The sequence below is a fragment of the Lepidochelys kempii genome, chromosome 5, assembly GCF_965140285.1.
Source record: "Lepidochelys kempii isolate rLepKem1 chromosome 5, rLepKem1.hap1, whole genome shotgun sequence".
NCBI classification, from domain to species: domain Eukaryota; kingdom Metazoa; phylum Chordata; order Testudines; family Cheloniidae; genus Lepidochelys; species Lepidochelys kempii.
This window is the reverse complement of record NC_136384.1, coordinates 70,825,314-70,843,553: the sequence shown is the minus strand read 5'-3', so window position 1 is coordinate 70,843,553 and position 18,240 is coordinate 70,825,314. Positions and strand designations below refer to the sequence as shown.

Sequence of the window (18,240 nt, the reverse complement as noted above, 5' to 3'; positions counted from 1 at the left end):
TGGCCAAGTTATAAAGCCTTTGAAAAAAAAACAGTTCACACATTGTCAGTAGCAACTTCTAAGAGTTTGGCAGCTAAACTCTCAGAAGAGAGAGTCTGTATTGGGCTGAAGCAGGACTTTTCCTCAACTGCTCCTTTCAGCAGCCAGAAGCTGCTGTGGCAGCTCTCCTGTGCTCTTGATGATCTCCCTGCTGGAGCCCACAAACAGCATGAAGTAGCAGCCCAACTCCACTGCAGAGGGAACAAGAGCTGGACTAGTGGTGAGGACAGATGAAGTAGATTAGGACAAGGAGTTGTCAGGGGATGGGGGGTCGGGGGGGGGGGGGGAGAAGAAGGGAGAAAGGGAAAGAACTGGAACTGGGAGCCAGGGAGAGGTGAGTGGTCAGGCTTCCTGGGGGACCGGGGACAAAAGGCTCTCTACTACTGCACTCTCCACTCCAGAACCTGGAACTGAATGCAAGATTCACAAGCCTCTATATTCCTCTCTGTCAGCAAATCTCTGAAACCCACTGGCAAAGTGTGCATCAAACCCCTTAGTAATGGTAGACCAGCCAATATAATCAATTACTCCATTCATTCAGGTGGCAGGTCTGTGCTGTGGATCTAAAGGTCCAAATCCTGTTGATGAATCATGCAGGGATCAGTATGATTTCATGTGTTAGCATTTCTACTTTTTTCTAGTTTGCTTTTTAAAAAGCCAGGCGATTACATGCAAAAAAACTACATTAAAACACTATAAAAGGTTGCAGAGTCAAGCACTGGAAAGTTAGGAAATAATTCAACATCTGTGTGCATATGCATTAGGATACAGCCTTTAATGACATGATCACATACTATTGTCATTCAGTGCACCAGATAGATAGTGCTCTGGCAATGAATCAGGTTTGTGTAGTGAATGAAGATGTGTTCTGTAGCATTCCCGTACTCTTTGTTGCAGTGGCTGTCGTTGGAAGGTGTGCAGTAAAGGAGGCAGGAGACTTCAGGAAAAGAAAGGACAGTCTCATAATGAAGGCAGTTGAATGCTTCCTTGGAAAAAAACTGATTCTATCCCAGCCTCTGTCAGAGTCTGTATCATGCGGCACAAGCCACATAAACCCAACTTTTCACAGGTGGTCACTAACTATGTATTCCTCATGTGTTCCTGGGAGTCTGACTTGAGACCCTTGAACTCAGCACACACAGCTGTTACTGAAGTCAATGGGAACTGAGCTTTAAATACATATTTCTATAAAATGCTACGTGTGCTGAAATATCTCGCCTAGGAATTTCAAAATTAGTGAATGCTTTTAATCTCACTATCTCTGTGCCTCAGTTCCTCATCTGTAAGGGAATAATGCCACCCCCTCACCTCCCACGGGAACTATGACAATTAATTCATGTTTATGAAACACTCAGATACTAGAGGGATGAGCACCACAGAAAAGCCTACAATGAAATTAACACTTCTGTCTTCAGAGCAGGGTTTGAATAGTGTGCAGTAAATAAGGCCAAAGGCCACAAATTCAATGAGAAAACAAAATATGGAATAGAAGCTCATTCAGTAAGCACCATCCATTCTGTGCATTTAATGAGGCAGAGGTACTGTGGAGAAATATAGCATGTAATACTAGAAAAGGGGACCAAGCAAACATTACACAGGCAAGTTTAATTCCCGCATTTCCTAATTTTTGAGTGCTTGACTCTGCAACTAACTCTTCTTAAATGCCATTTCTGTGTGGTGGGTACCTTCGATCTTTTCAGAAATGTTATATACTATTTTTACATTGGAGTAGGAAATCAACTCTTTTGTGTTAATCACTAGATTGTGAGTCAAGAAATCTGAAGTTCCTGTGAGAGTTTAGCAAAGTCTTAATTGAATTTCAGTTCCTCTTAGGTAAAATTTGGATAATACTTCATGTTTCTCAGGATGGTGTAAGGCTTAACTTATTAATGTACTTAGATATCACAAGTATAACAAATTCCCCAGAAAACAAATTTATGACATCACCAGATGACCACTTTTACAATTATTTGTATCTATGCACATTTGTATCCCCATTATGTACTTTCAGTTAGTGGAAAAGCAAGTCCCTCAGATGCAGCAAAGGTTACTTTCAAGATTATTTTTGTTAAGAGGCTAAATAAGGAACACAGCATATTCCCAAAATGTAGTCCCACCAGTGGGGGGTGGAGGGGGAGGGGCGCAGGGGAATATGCTTGAAAGCCACCCAACCAGCTGCGAGATGCTGTTGGAAAGTGAGAAGAGGAAGTGGACAGCCAGATTTAAGAGATGCAATCTAAAGGGTGAGGGGGAAGAGAGAAATTTTAATATTAAATATGTAAAAAATTAAAATAGAAAAAATGCCTACTATTCTATACTCCACTAATACAAAATAATTCATATCACAAGAACCAGAAATTATTTCCCATGACATAGTTCTAAAAAAAGTCAGTCTTTAAATTAATTAGAATTATTTGCTGAAGTGTTTAACTATACTACCACACAAAGACACTTCAGTCACATGTACGGTATGTAAAATGTGCACTGAAGCTCACTGTGCCCTACAGGATATGCTTTGGTACTTGTAGAAATAAGAAAAACAAAGTCATCTCATTTTTCAAACTATATTTTTACATAATTAAAAAATGTTTTATTCCTTTCATTTGTACATTCATTGTACTACTTACCACGTCCTAAACTTTTATTGAACCTTTCGTGCACTGTGGAAAAAGACTGCAAGGTTCCATCCTGACCTGATGGAATATTAAGAAAAAGAAAAGTAAATACCTACCCATAACAATATCAGCTTATGCCCAAGTCACAAAAATCAAAAACAGACATTTGAACAATGATAAACCAGAATGCTACAGGAATGGTAAAGCAGTTTATGTCCAAATCTTGATACACAATAAACCCAGACAAAAACAAAATAACCTGGAGTTAGGGTTAGAAGCACAAATTTACAGGTACAAAACCCCCCAGAAATTTACAGTTATCCCAAAACAGGTGTTACAAACCCAGGAAATTAATAGAAGTTAACCTTTAAAGAAACCAAAACAGACTAAGGCATCAAAACACAATTAAGGTACACAAATCAACCAAACCAACTCGTGCCGGGAAGGGAATAAAAAGGAGCAGAGATGAGTGAAAGCAAGGCTGCATGGGGTTGGGACGGTACCTGGCAGGGGATGGGCATTACAGGAGAAGACTCTTTCGGGAGCAGGGGAGCAAGTCAAATAAGTGGGGATTCAGTGGCAAATTTTGGGGTTGGGGAGACCAAGGGTGCACATGGGACTTAGGAAGGTTATGTGCAGGATAGCTTGTATTAAGAAAACCAGGATTGTATGACAGGAGTCTGGGGCAGGGAGCCCAGTCCCTCTGCACCAAGACGTAAGTGCTTGAAAGGTTCCTCACAGATCAATGATCTATATGAGCCCCAGACTTTAGAGTCTTTAGGTCTAACAGTGCCCTTGGTACCTGAGGAACTAGCAGACTCATACCAGGCTGGAGAGCAATGAGTGCCAAAGTGGCTGGAGTCACCAGAAACCACAACTTCTGAAAGGGAGAATTCCAACCTGGAGAACTCAAGGGACGGTCTTTGGGAGTCTTATGGGAAGAATCTTGGGTCTTCCTCTTAGATACCCTCAAGGAATGTGGCTTGGAGGCATCAGTCTTATTTGGAGACTGGGGGGTCCCCTGGCCTGGGTCAGAAGCCAGGTGCTGCGAGGTCTCCATCATGAGGTGTCCAAGTTTGATCTCCCTATTTTTTTTCTTGACTCTAGGTTTTAATGCCAGACTGAAGTTTGCACTTTTGGGAAATGTGAGATTTCCCCAAGGCAACGGATGCAGCAGGAGTGTCCATCACTCACTGGGACTGCCTCCTGGCACGAAAGGCAACGTTTGAAACTCAGAGAACCAGGCATACCCTCCCAGTAAAGTAAAATGCCCAGGAGGGGAGAAACTATCTAGCAAAAAATTTTCTAAACTAAACTACTACTACTTACTAACTACAATTAAGGTTGTGGGTTTGTCACAGAAGTCAGAGATTCTGTGACTTTCTGCGACCTCTGTGACTTCTGCAGCAGCCAGTATGCCTGGCTCAGGGGGAGCTCAGGCAGCCCCTGCACCAGTTGCACTGGCGGCTGCTGGGGCAATCTTGGGCGACCGCGCCCCACAGCAGCAGCAGAGTTTGGGTGTGGGAGGGGGCAGGGCACAGGACGGGGTGAGGCGGGCTCTGGATGGTGCTTACATGGAGGGCTCCCCAGAAGTGGCAACATCCCCCTCACTCAGCTGCTAGGTGGAGGCATGGCCTGGCAGCTCTGCACACTGCCTCTGTGCAGAGCTCTGGCTTCGCAGCTCCCATTCTCCGGGAACCGCGGCCAATGGGAGCTGCAGGAGTGGTGCCTGCAGCTGAGAGAGTAGGATGTTGCCGCTTCCGGGAAGCCCCGGAAGAAGAGCCAGGTAGGGAGTCTGCCGGCCCTGCAGGTCCCCCAGCACCAGTGGGGGGCCCAGGCTGTGTGCTGCCTCTCTGCCCCACAAGTTTTGGTCAGGGGTATATAGTAAAAGTCATGGACAGGTCACGGGCTGTTAAGTTTTGTTTGCTGCCCGTGAATGGTCCATGACTTTTACTAAAAATACTAATGACTAAAATGTAGCCTTAACCATAATAAACTAACTACAAAAAGAGCTAAGGGGACACAGTTGAGCTAAAACGCAACATGGACAATGACAAAGGCTCAATCTCAGGCTGAGGTGCTTGAGAAGGAACTGAGGGCAGTTTGCCCACACAGTGCTACGTAACAATGGCACATAGCACAAGGCTAGGTAACACATGTGTGGGACAAATGGACACTGCTATGAGAAATCTCCAATCAAAGGCGCTGGGGACGCAAGTGCACTTAGAGTGGAGCACCCATAAGGACACTACTTGAAGAACTTTATCTTTTTCAAGAATTTGTTGAATTGACACATGTCTAAGATTGGTCTGAGACCCTCTTATCCTCATCCCAAAGGGATGGAGGGTAAGAGGGTCTCAGACCAAATAAAACCCCTTCCCTCTGAGATCACATGGAACCTACCCTGCAGCTTCCAACCAAAGGGGAGATTGTACCTCCTGAAAGAGGTGCTCCTTGTGAGAGTGATCCCTGAGGGGGGCAGGGAGGGAAGTTGTGAAGGAGGGGTAGAAGCAAACTGGAGAGTATATCCCATCTCCACAGTGTTCAAAACCCACAGGTCTGAAGTAGTTCAGAACCAAGCACTGAGGAAGCAGGACAGACTGTTTGCAAAGGTGGGGGAATATGGATTTGGAGTGACGGAGAATGGCATGGCAACCTCAACAGGGCCATCAAAATGACTGCTTGGTACTTCCTGGATATCTTAAGCTGAAGCAGCAGAAGGGAGAGGCTTGCACCTAAAACCTTTGGACTTCTTTTTTGACAGGTAATGTCGAGCAGATGGAGTGGGGGTGGGGAGAGGGGCAGGGAAATCAGTGTCTCTCTTGATGTTGAGATCTTCCCCAGTCAGAAAGCACTATGTACAAACCCAAGGACTTTAAGGTGGCTCTAGAGTTCTTAAGCCATGGAACACTCTGTCCACCTGGTCTGAGAACAGAGAAGTATCTTCAAATGGCAAGTCCCAAGTAGTATTCTGGACTTCAAAGGAGAGAACAGAAGACTAACCTAGATAATTTTTACTTAGCAACCGCAGAACCTGTGGTCCTAGCTACTGAGTCTGCACTGATATTCTTGCAACTAGTTTGCCCTCATTGACCAGAGAAAAGAACTCCTGCCTAGCCATCAGCAGACATAGGTCTCCGAACTTCTACACAGAGCCCCATAAATTAAAACTGTACCGCCCCAGCAGAGCCTGTTGGTTAGCAATACACAGCTGCAAACCCTCCATGGAATAAATCTTCCTGCCAAATAAGTCCACTCTCTCTGTGTCTTTTGATTTGAGGGCAGCAGTCTGATGTCCTTGTCACTCACCCTCATTAGCTGCCATAATTAATGAGGCCCAGAGATGGGTGGGTACAAAGTTACTCAAAACATTGGGTGGGCACATAGTATTTTCTCTTTGCCCTCTTTGAAGCGGAAAGCAGTGATAACGGGATTTGCCATGGAGCCTTTATAGGCTCTAGTATTGCCTCATTAATTGGCAGAACCACTTGGAGGGACCTACAGTTGATACTATGTCAATCAACTGATATGAGGACTCCCGGACCTGCATGCCCATGTCTGCAGTCACTCTCTTTCACAACTCCTCAGACTTTAAATTCATCCAGAGAAACCACATCATCTGGATAGGACGAAGAGAAAGCCAGGAGTGGAGGAGATTGAAGCTCTCCTACAGGCTGTTCCTCTGCTTCTAGGACCTCTTCCTGATGCTTGGTTTTGGTCCTGGAACCAGACCCTGCAGACCAGTGCGCAGGCTGTCCCCAGATGAGGGCACTGAATAGGCATGGTGAGGGGGGAGATCTGGAAACTGGGGAAACCCCAAAGCATTCCAAAATGGCTACTGGTACAAGGCTCGACCTCAGTGACCTAGCCACATTTTCTTGGCAACTCCCATTGTGGGGTCTCAATGGTAGGTGGGGAGAGAGGACTGAGGACTGACAGGTCCTGCTTCGGGCTTGTGAGACATAAGATCCCATCTCTAAGTGGCTCATCCAGTCAATACCAGGGACTGGTACTGAGAACCTGGTGATAGGCGGAGCGTCCTCATCACTGCAAGGTTCCCCTTGGTGGGTACGAATGGGCTGACCGGGGAAATAGGCAACTTCAGTACCACACGTTGGCCTGCTGGAGATGGCAACGGACAGGACAATGGTGCCGAGGGATCCGAGTCCTGTACAGATGGAGACACCAGCATCGAGAGGCAGAGCAAATTTCTTGCTGACTCAGGCACCTCCGGGGTAGTTGGCACTGAGGTGGTATCTTGTTCTGGTGACAATGAAGTTGATTGTGCCGCTTCTGGCACTGGGCTCCATGGTGCCCTTTGCAGCACTGAAAGCAACTGTGCTGACTAGAGCACCGATTTGGGAGAGGAGTGCTTAGGTTTCAGATGCACTCAGTTCAACGTGTTCTCACCCCTCCTACCAGACTTTAAGGGTAGAGATCTTCCCCTGCTCTGAGCCTCTTTGGAAGTCTTATATTTCTTTCTTAGCACAGACAAGAGAGATCGGTGCCCAGATTCCAATAATGCTGGAGGTGCACTTCTCACTGAAGCTGCAGCACTCAGCACCAAGTCAGACCGGACTGGCTTCAATGGTGGCCTGATTGCCAACTCCCAACAGCAGAAATTTCACCCTAGCCTCCCTATGCTTCTTCATTCTAGGCACTGGTCTTTTTACTCTGCTTTAGCCAGACCCCTCAGGCAACTACAGTAAGTTGCTCACTAGCACAGGCCTCGAGCAAGAAGCACAGTGCTTGAAGCCCAGTGACTGGGGCATACCTTGGTGCAATCAGTAGAACCCTGAAACGCAGGGGGAGGGGAGGGGAAAAACAAGACCGAAAAAACTGTTGTTTTTTTTTTAAAATATCAAAATCCTACAACTACCAGACTAGCTCTATTATGTACATCATCATGCACAAAGCTGACAAAGAAGTGTTCTGGTAATGAACAAGGGTTCTGATGACTGTCATGGGTGACAGGAAGGAACTGAGTGGGGCTAGGAGCAGCTCTGCCCTTTATACAATGGTACATGGCAGCAGAGGGAGCACAAGCCACCCAACAGGTACAGTTGAAGGAAAAATTTCCCAACAACCGAGCGCTAGGTGCGGACACCAAGCATGGAATGCACATGTGCAATCACTTGAAGAATTACTCAGTTTGCTTAATATATCTAAATGATTAAATACAGTAATTTGCAATGCGCTGTCAAAATCAAAGACATTGCTAGTCATATCTCTTTTATCACTAGCCAATAAGCTGAAGAGTTTATTTAATAACAGTGCAGAACAAAATGGGTAAATTTGAGAAGTTGAGGATTTCTACCTGCACTAAGAATTTGTTGTCCATTTTGCCCATGGTATCTGATTTTTGTTGGAGGAGCACTATGTCCCATACGGCACCTCAACAAACGACCACCACCTCCAGGGCCATCGAAAATCCATATCTGCTCGAGAAATGCAAAGAAATGGAACATCAGTAAACATAACAACAACTCCCATTGAAAAAATAGATTGGAATAACGTAGTTAGAAACAACAACTTGTCTCATTCAGTAACTTTGGTTTTACTATACATGCTGATGCAACTGAAAAAGGGCTACCTCAAGTCTACACAAGTATTCGTACTTTGGAGGACCACTGGAAAAAAATAAATTTACCACAATGGTAGTAGCAGAAAAAATAGCTTACCTTTATAGCATTATCAGCGCCATTAGTAACAAGAAGTGGCTCTCCCTGGACAAATGACATACCAGCTATTGCTGTGGAATGGGCATTTCGCATTTGACTAATTAGTTTCTTCTCTTCCAGATCCCAGAGTGCAATGTGTCCAATAGGACTTCCAGCTGCCATGACTGGATGACCATCTGATCACAAAATGAAGAAAAAAACAATCCAAAGCCAAAAATTTTTTTTATTATACGTTGCTTATAGCTTTCAATCATTTTAACTTTTTAAAGTTCATGTAAGCAAATCTGTCTCTCAAAGATTACAATCAGAGGAAAAAAATAATTCCTAAATAGAACATTAAATTAAAGCAATCATTTATCATAGCGATCTAATTTTTGAGAGAGAGAATGGACCATCAGCACGATAAGTAACAGGACCAGAGGATTTGCAATATCTGATCAGACCAGGTATATCTAGTTTATTATCTTGGTCTGACAATGGCCAGTACCAGATGCTTCAGAGGAAGATTCACGAAACCCCACAGTGGATATTTAACTGGCTATCTTTAGATTTCAGAGTTAGACGAATGACAGGAATGGGCGCTGCTCACACATCTCAGATCTAATTTCTGTTTGTATGCTTACTGCACCAGCTGACACGCTTATATTCTCAAGGTTCAGTTCACAAGCATTAGAGCTTGATATATTTAAATAAAAGATTAGATTCAGGAGCACAATTCTGCAGCAAGAGCCAAATCTGCTGTATTGAAAAATACTGACCCCTACAACTAGGCTGATCTGTTCTGAGTCAATATTACTTCCTATTTATTAAATAGTAAAATGTTGCAGTACACAGATTTTAAACATTCCCCTGTAAGATTTGCAATTTTTCCAACTATATAAAGAAAATATCACAAGTTTATTACTATTAGCCGTTGTAAACTTTAAAAAAACCCAAGACATACAACCCCAAGTTTTGTGCCTACAATAGCTTAAAAATGTGTTTAAATTTTTCTACTTTTCAATTAATATTACTGTTTTAATTTGATCCGCATATATGACTAATCAAACTGCTAGAATTTACCTGTACGGAAAGATATTGCTGTGATGGGACCCCAGTCTTGCTGAAATTTCATCAGTGTTTCATCAAACTTAATGTTGTGCACAATGATATGACCAGACACGAGACCTATTGCAACTACATCTACTGCTGGTGCCTGTGAAAGACAGTTCAATGATGAGAGAGAAATTAAACAGATTCCTCTCCATCCTTCTGTATTTTTCCTATTAAAAATAAGTTCTTCTGCATGCATTAATATATTCTTTAACTACATATCTTATTATTACAACATCACTGCTTCATTCAGTGCACAGGTTGAATTTGCAAAGCAAATGAGGTACTTCTTCTTAGCAAATTAGGCAGGGATTCTGCTCCATTCTAGCCAAAAACTTATGTTTGAAATTACACAACATCAATTCAGAATAAAACTACTGAGTCACTTGATTTGACCTGATTTCATTATAACTCTGAGCAATTCAGCTTTCAGTGCACAGGAGCAACAATGTGTAGTGTGGCAGGAGGGAGTCCATGGATATTCAACTAACAGGAGGGAATGCATTAAATTTAGCATAAAAATAATTTAAGAAATAAATTTAAGCAATTAAAAACTTTCCTAGAAAAAATAAAAAATCTTTTTGGTAGATAACTGTACTGGATAAAAGTTTTCTTTTAAATATGTTCAAAATATGTTTTAAGGTCAGGCTTGACAAAGCCCTGGCTGGGATGATTTAATTGGGGATTGGTCCTGCTTTGAGCAGGGGGTTGGACTAGATGACCTCCTGAGGTCCCTTCCAACCCTGATATTCTATGAAAAAAGTCTAATAAATTTCACATCTGTTCCTCGTTCACTGTGCAACTGGTGCATTATGTAAGGGAGGCAGTCTTACACAATGTGTGTATGCATGATACGTAACTAAAACCTGTACAGTATAAAATATGCACAAGGATCTTATTTCCTGACTTGAGTGCTTCATTTCACAAACTCAGTTTCTGTAAGGAATATGTTATGTCAAGTTCTATGTAACCCACTTCATGGTCCATAAGCTTTTCCTATACCAATATGTTACAGGTACAGCAAGTTAACACCCGATATGCATGACATTAAAGTAAATTTAGGTCTAAAATAAATGGTTTAACCTTATAGTCAGGTACTTAATAAATCTTACACTTCGTTTCCTACCACGTAATATCACTTATTTTAATCTATAATTGAGCATTTGACCATTCTAAAGCATTAAAGTGAGACTGAACATGTTGCATTAAAAATAAATTTATATGAAATCAAAATTGTTCACAGAAGCTTGAGCAGCCGATGTTATATGATACCATCTGGTATAATACTTTTAGTTTGTTTGTAATAGCCCCATTTTTTTCTTTTTGGAGTTCTTTTCATTTTGGCAAACGTTTGATTTTCCCACCTAGTTTCTCTTAAAGCAAAACAAATTTCAGAAGCAAGAAACTTGCAACATAATTAAGCTGACCTACGGTACATCAATACCCTACAAACTTAAGTCACCGAAGTAGCCCTTACTCAATGGAGTAACCAGAATGAAGTTAAGAAAGCTATGTGAGTTAGTAAGAGTTTACATGGATGGTCCCCTAGATTGTATGCTTCTCAGAGCAGGGATATTATCTGTACTCTCTGCACATAATATGCACCTATTCCACTGTACAAGAATGTTAACACTGACTGCTGTTCTATATTTACCTTTTATAAACAAATGTACTAACAAAACTACTAACCTGTTCGAGGGTTGTCACACCCCCTAAACGCCATCCTGGAAATGAGTATAAAAGTTTGCTGTGAAAAGAAAGTGTTTTAAAAGTTACATTTAGAAAAAAATCTATGTCAAAATGAATGTCTAGCAAGTACATCTAGAAAGAACTATGACAAAAAATGAAGGCTAGCAGCATATATTAAAAAAATATGGAATTTAAAAATTTGGGTAATACAATCATTTATATGGAAAAGTTAAAAAATATATTGGGTGCATTCGGTCTTCAGGATGAGACCATTTTCAGGCACAGCAGTGGTAAAACTGAGTGCAAAGGAAATTGTAAACAAGGCCCTGATTACAGAATGCTTGAAACATGAGAGGTGCATGAGTAACACTAGTGACTAAACTACATGACTGAGGATATGTACCATCACTGTAAGCAATAAAAGTATTTTGATAAAATAAAGTTTGGCTGTGTTTATTAGTTATCAAATAATGAAACAAAATGTCTAGTTTTGCATGCTATACAAAAAAAAAAAGTTGACTGATTTTTGTATTTGGGTTACAAGGCAGATTCACTTAAAATCAAATTTAGGGCTCAATCTTGCACCCACTAACTGGTGCGGATTACCACAAATACTACCACTGATGCCATGGGATTATCTAAATCAGTAAGCATTGAACTAGGCACCTGGCTCAAGATCAGGCCTTTAAAACATAATTCTCGATTATGTTTACACACAAGTGTGAAAATGCTGAAACAAGCGCAAGCAGAGCATTAATTTCAAACTGCAATCACCTACTCTATCTTTGTTTAAAAAGGAATTTAAGAAAAAATTCTATTTTAATCCTATTTTAGTAGTTTTTGTACAGCATCTATAGCACCATATAGCTACCTTGAATAAAAATAAAATAAAATAGAAGAGCAATGATATTACTGAAAATGTATAACTGCTATGAGACTAAAACCCTGAACTACATGACAAGTGTAAATTCTCATGAATTGTAGTCATATATATTTTCACATTTACAGAGAGTGTGTGCGCACCCATAATGAGGTCTCCCACTCTATCTTTCCATGAGCTGGCTATTTCCAACTCTAGAGTACCAACACTTAAGTCAAGCTTATTAATAGTGACTCAGCCATCGGCCATTGCGCCAAAACCAAAATATATTACAATGAAACTTAAAACTAAATCCAGATTTTTAAAGTATTAAAATACATATAAAAACAAACTAAAAAGAACAAACTCATTAAAACTGTATATAATCACTGATTAACACTTATTTGGCCTGCACAGTCTTTAAAGAATTTACGTTATTTTAAAAAATTAAGTTCCTAGCTCTGGTTGCGAAGATATTCTAAACATGTCCCAATGCAGTGGCAAGTCTGCAAGCGAACACAGCTATTGTTTCAGTCTAACACAAGAATGGAAGGTCCTAAAATACAGCAGAGTTTCCACTCTGCAAGGATGCAAGGAAGGAGGGAAGAAAACATATTAGTCTGTATAAGAGGACTCGGCACCATGTAGTTTTGTGGTTTGGCAGAAAGAGTGCAGATGAGCAGCCTGGAGATTTGCCACCATATGAATTCACATACCTAATCAGCACACCATACAAGAGAGAGATAAAGGCCTACCAGCTACTATAAAAACCATGAGTCGTAATTATGGTTTTTGTATTAATGTGATTACTGAAAGTAAATGGGACTTGGCCTCCTCAGTGCCAAAGTCATTTCTGAAAATTGCACTTAGGAGAACTGGAATGTACAACAACGCCCTCCAGCCCAACAACTTCTACAGTGCAGTAATATGTTTTCAATTTCAGATGCCTGTACTGGCAAACTGGGGCAATGTAAAACAAGTTGAATCAACAACAGGGCAGGACCCCCAATCAGCAAGTCTCTTCCCCACCTTGAATTACTGTAGTGGAGCGTGAGGAGGCACAATTTGAGTAGTGATCTCAGTCCCAAATCCTGCAGCAGCTGCACAGGTGTGAAACCTTGCTCCCCACACTCAGCTAAGCATAGGGTGACCAGATGTCCCGATTTTTTGGTTCTTTTTCTTATATAGGCTCCTATTACCCCCACCCCCTGTCCCGATTTTTCACATTTGCTGTCTGGTCACCCACGCTAGGCATATCTCCCTCCTCCTCATGGGCCCACTCAGTGGCTGGACAACAATTTTAAAGGGGAGGAGTTCTACAACTACTTCCACTGCCGTACTTCATCAGACAGACAACTAGCCAAAATGCTGAGTGGGGTCGGGGTTGGGAAATGAAAGCAAGGAACATTACTGAAAAAACCTGCATGATCCCTGTTACTTCACAGCAAAAAAATCCTGGCTAGAAAAATAGCATTTTCAGTCACATGAGAGAGGTAACTGTATTGCCCATATTTCTGAAAACAACACTGAGGGGCTCTTCTGCTGAAGGAGTTAGAAAAAACAGACCTGCATTAAGAGAACATTTTATTTAGGAAATATTAAAACTCGGAGTATAGCTCCACCTAGAGAGTGAAATGTACTTAAAGAATACATAATCTTACTTGGATTTTACATTCCATAACTGCAGGCTTCCTTGTTCACTGCCAAGGAGGATTTTATTTAAGTAGGTACTTGGATGCATAATGGCAGAAACTGCAAAAACAGCCTTATCAAAAGTCAGTTGTAGGTATTCTTCTGCAGACATAAGAAACTGTGTTAGTTATGCTGCCATTACAAAATTCCAAGTTAGAATGATTATTTCTTTAAAATTTGCAAAAATGGCTCTCTTTTACATGCACAAGTGGAAGAAGTCCTCACAATTGGGATTTCTTCCCTGAAAGCACCAGAAACCTCGTATGAACCTGACCCATCTCATGGCAAGTTATGTAGCTTACTTTATATTTTCCAGCAGAACAGATTTATCTCATTATGAAGGATTCTTATTGTGCTTTCTGAGCAGAACATCTCACTTGATTAGCATATCTTCTGTTTACATTATAACAAGAAGTCTTGTTAATACATGAACGCCACCTTAGAAGCATAGTAGTTATTTTAAAAATTGTTAAACGCCGCAGACCACCATAAGAGAACCTGTCAGGCTAATGAGTCATTGCCCAATGCCAAATTTGGACAATTCTTTGAAAAGAAAGAATTAAGCCACCGAAGTGCGATCCCACCTAACAGTGAGCCATCAAACCTTATTTAAATGTGGCACAAATAGCCTTTATAATATCGATGGATAATATTTAAGCAATTTTTTTCTATTATCTATTTAAATTTTCACAGTTGTGAGAAACTATGGGTGGGGTCAGGCAACAGGGGTAGACAATTATTTCATGACAACAGAGACAGATTAAAAAAAAAGTTTTTAACTACTAAAACAAATTGTCAACACCACATGTCAAAATACACAAAGTAAATGCCTTAAATCAAAACTCTAAGAAGTTCTCAAACAGGACTTTTCTTACTCTGCATATCTGTAAGTTTGCAATCATCATTGATGGAAATATTTTTTCATTGGTTTGTGCACATATGGTGAAATCAACATTTATCGATAAAAATCAAATCCTTTCAAACCTATTCACTCAAGAGCACAAAAGGCTACTGACAACTAAAAAACTTGGCACTTGATCTTTTTCTGCTGCCAAGAGAGCAAGCAATTTCCATGCCATACCCACTGTCAAGGATAAAGGGACTGAAGAAATTTTAGAACTGCATATGACACCAAACTTCTTTCATCACAACCCTCATGAACAAAGGGAATGTTAAGAGATACCAGTTATCCAAGAGTAGAATTCTGCACCCACATGCTCCTCCAACCCTTTCTCCTCCCAAAGTCAATGGAGCTTTGAATGGGTGCAGGGGTCCACCAACGAAGCTCACTGCAGGATCACGACTTCAAACACTAATGCAACAACTGTTTTATTTTGCCTTAAGAAAATTAAGAACTCTGCCATAAGCATTAAACAAATTGTCTTACATTATCAAATGCTTACTACCTTTATCACATACCACAGATACAATTTGGACAGTTACAGAATGAGGCAATAGTGACTCACCTTCTGATTGTACATCCCAAACAATAAGAACGTTATCAATATCCACAGAGATGACATGATCACCAAACGGCTGCAAAAGGCGAATTTCTCCTTTGTGACCCTCATATATATGAACCACCTATGATTTCAAAGTACACATTATTTAAGTAAAAGCTTTTCACATATTGTAATATTTTAGTATATTACTTGAACGATAGCAACTACCTGTAACAGAAACCTGTTAATACACAACTTTATACTATATTTTATCTAGTAAATATGCACCTTTATTAATCCTCATTTATGATAGCTTCCTCGGTACTGAGAAAGCGTACTTGGCAAATCCTTTTTGTCAGTTTTAATTGTATTTTAACTTTTGTGTCCTGAAGATCATTTCTTTATTTTATAAGTGTCACAGCCCAACCACTGTAGAATTTGTCCTTAAACCTTTTTTATTTTAACTTATCCATTGTTGTTATTGCTGAGCATTGTGAGGCTATTGTCCCCAAAACTCGTGAAATTAAATTATAATTGATATGAATAAGTGACTTAAGTAAGAAAACATATCAATATTGGCTTAGTGTCTGGTCATTACACAATAAATAAGTTATAAAAACCTCTTTGTTCCGGGCAAAAGCATGGAGAAGATTGCCATATGAAGCAAAGACCAACATTCTGTCTGCTGCCAAACAAGTAATGTCTTGTAATAAAGCATTACCTATGAATAAAGAGGGAAATAAGTTTAACAATTTCCATTTTCACAATAAAAAAAGAATGTCTTACAACGTATCAACACATTCATGGTTGCAAATTACCAACAACAAATTAAGGTACATCAGGAAGAGAAAATTATCCAATATTGTCTTTGGGCAACAAGTGGCTAAATTATAAGAAATGTTTTCCTAAGAATGAACACAATGAGAAACTATATAGGATACACTGCAAGTTATGGCATGAATTAACTTTTAAAATATGGCTGCATTATACATGACAGAAGCTACCCAAAAATAACATTTTCAAGATTCCTACAGCCCAAGAACAGCCTTCTTAAGAAAACTGAATGCATGTTAAGACAGGAGCATATAAAACAAGTGACACAAAAAAGTGTCAACTATTTTTGTATTTGTCATTAAGTCTTGAGAGCTCCTGACACTGCCTACAGTTAAGGTTGCTTGACACATCCCAATATAAAACCCCACTTTCACTGGCTAATATCTTTGTCAACGTTAAACCATTTGGACGGAAATTTTCCATGCTGAGTATCTGCTTCAGGTTGACTACTTCTTAAAAGTTTTAGCTAAAACAGTTCAGTTGTTTCCAAGAATGAGATTACTAGAACACACATTGTTTTGACTATCATAATTCTTTTCCCCCTACAATGGTTTCATTTGGAAGTTCTACTGCCCCATGCTTTGGAGCAGGGACTCAAAATCTGGAAGGTGGATGGGGTTAGCAGATTCAGTGGGGTGGGGTCTCGGTGTGGGGGGTTCAATGGGGGGGCCCAGGTGCTGGGAAAGTGGGGCTTGATGGGGTGGGGGTCCAGGTGCAGCTGGTTGGGGAATCAGTGGGATGGGAGTCTGAGTATGCGGGGCAGGACTTGTCAGGATGAGGGTTTGATGGGCCTGCTTAACGGGGAAGCTCCAGCTGCTGCTGAGGGGATGCTGCATGCCCGGCTCCCACTTCCCCCATGATTCCCATATCCCCGTTTCTTCTCCATCCTCCTCCCCTCACTCCCACATTCCCCTCCCACTTCCTTCTCCACTGCATCTTCCCCCCCTCACTCCCCCTTACCCAGCCCCATCGGAGGCACTCACTGTTGCACAAATGGGAAACAGGAAGGCTCCCAGCACACAGAAGGGGAGCACAACTGGCACGAGGACCCAGAAAGCAGTGTTTAGCTGCAGAGTCAGCGGAGCCAAAACAGCCTCCTTTGGCTGGACAGCTCTGCGCTTGCAGAATGGGGGCTGGAGGGATGGTGTGCCCCTGCCATGCCTCACTTCTGTTTGGAGGGGGGCAATCCCCCCCCCCCCCAAAACTGCACCCATGGTTACCCCCCACCCTCCCGTGTGGATTCCCTTTGCTTCCCTGCCATTTTCTACAGGGAAATGCCGGGGGGGGGGGGGGGGGCGGAATTCCTTCCCGACCCCAAATATGGCGATCAGCTAAACCCTGAGCATATGGGCAAGATTCACCAGCCAGATACTACAGAAAATTCTTTCCTGGGTAACTCAGATCCCACCCCATCTAACATCCCATCACAGGCTATTGTAGACTGATGTGTTAGCTGTTTGGGGGGGGGGAATGTAATTTGCAGGATGTAGAACTGTATACTTACTAACAGCAACTATACCAAGTTTCTTTACCTGTAAAAAAAAAAAAAAAAAGATAGATCTTTAATAGTTTTCTGCTCTGAATTTCCTACAAATACTAATCCGGCATTCTAGAAACATTAGCATTTGCAAATTCAGAACTATGTAGCAAAAGGGTCGTCATGGCTCTAAAGTGCAGGAGCTGACTAGAAACCAATGTGTAAAACTCCAGCAGAGACAGGGCCAAATACTACTCCCAGTCACTGAACGTCTTCATAATCATCTCATCTGGGAGACAAGATTTGCATCCCCCAGCATGGAGCAGGTCCTAAACCTTAAGGCATGCCAAGATCCACAAGAAAATTCTGTGGATATCAAAACATCTGCAAAGGGCTGGTATATATGTACAAAGGTGCTGGGTGGCTAGATTCACATATGTCTTAGGCACCTAACTACCACTTTAGACACTCCCAGAATCCAACATTTAGGGGCCACTGAGATCCTCAGAACACACGGTCAGCTGCCATCTAATTCTGTAGGCACTTAAGTCCCCATATGCCTACATTTCCCCCATTAAAGTCCCTCAGGAATCAAAGTTTCTGCCAGCAAGCACATGGACAACTGCCTCAGTCTGTCAGGGGTCTCAAACACACGGCCCATTCCTGCAGCCCACCATAAGCGGCAACTCCACCGGCAGCCAACTCCCTGCTCCTCCGCCTAACTCCCAGTTCTTCTCACAGCTGTTTGGCAGTGCTTAGGACTTTCCGGGGGGGGAGGGGGGAGGAGTGGGGGGACGACGACACGACACGGCACACTGAG

The 18,240-nt window shown here is 41.7% G+C and overlaps 1 protein-coding gene across 1 annotated transcript in view; it reads right to left on the bottom strand.

The window, feature by feature from the left end:
- The window catches only part of WDR36 (WD repeat domain 36), a 51,742-nt gene that overhangs the window by 27,277 nt on the left and 6,225 nt on the right, over positions 1 to 18,240 (bottom strand). The window contains exons 2-10 of the mRNA XM_073344678.1: positions 17,448 to 17,475; positions 15,730 to 15,830; positions 15,134 to 15,251; positions 13,637 to 13,769; positions 11,117 to 11,174; positions 9,398 to 9,530; positions 8,336 to 8,511; positions 7,972 to 8,092; positions 2,667 to 2,732 (exon numbers count right to left, since the gene is read on the bottom strand). Coding sequence (XP_073200779.1) covers positions 2,667 to 2,732; positions 7,972 to 8,092; positions 8,336 to 8,511; positions 9,398 to 9,530; positions 11,117 to 11,174; positions 13,637 to 13,769; positions 15,134 to 15,251; positions 15,730 to 15,830; positions 17,448 to 17,475 — 934 coding nt within the window. The remainder of the gene's footprint in view (positions 1 to 2,666; positions 2,733 to 7,971; positions 8,093 to 8,335; positions 8,512 to 9,397; positions 9,531 to 11,116; positions 11,175 to 13,636; positions 13,770 to 15,133; positions 15,252 to 15,729; positions 15,831 to 17,447; positions 17,476 to 18,240) is intronic.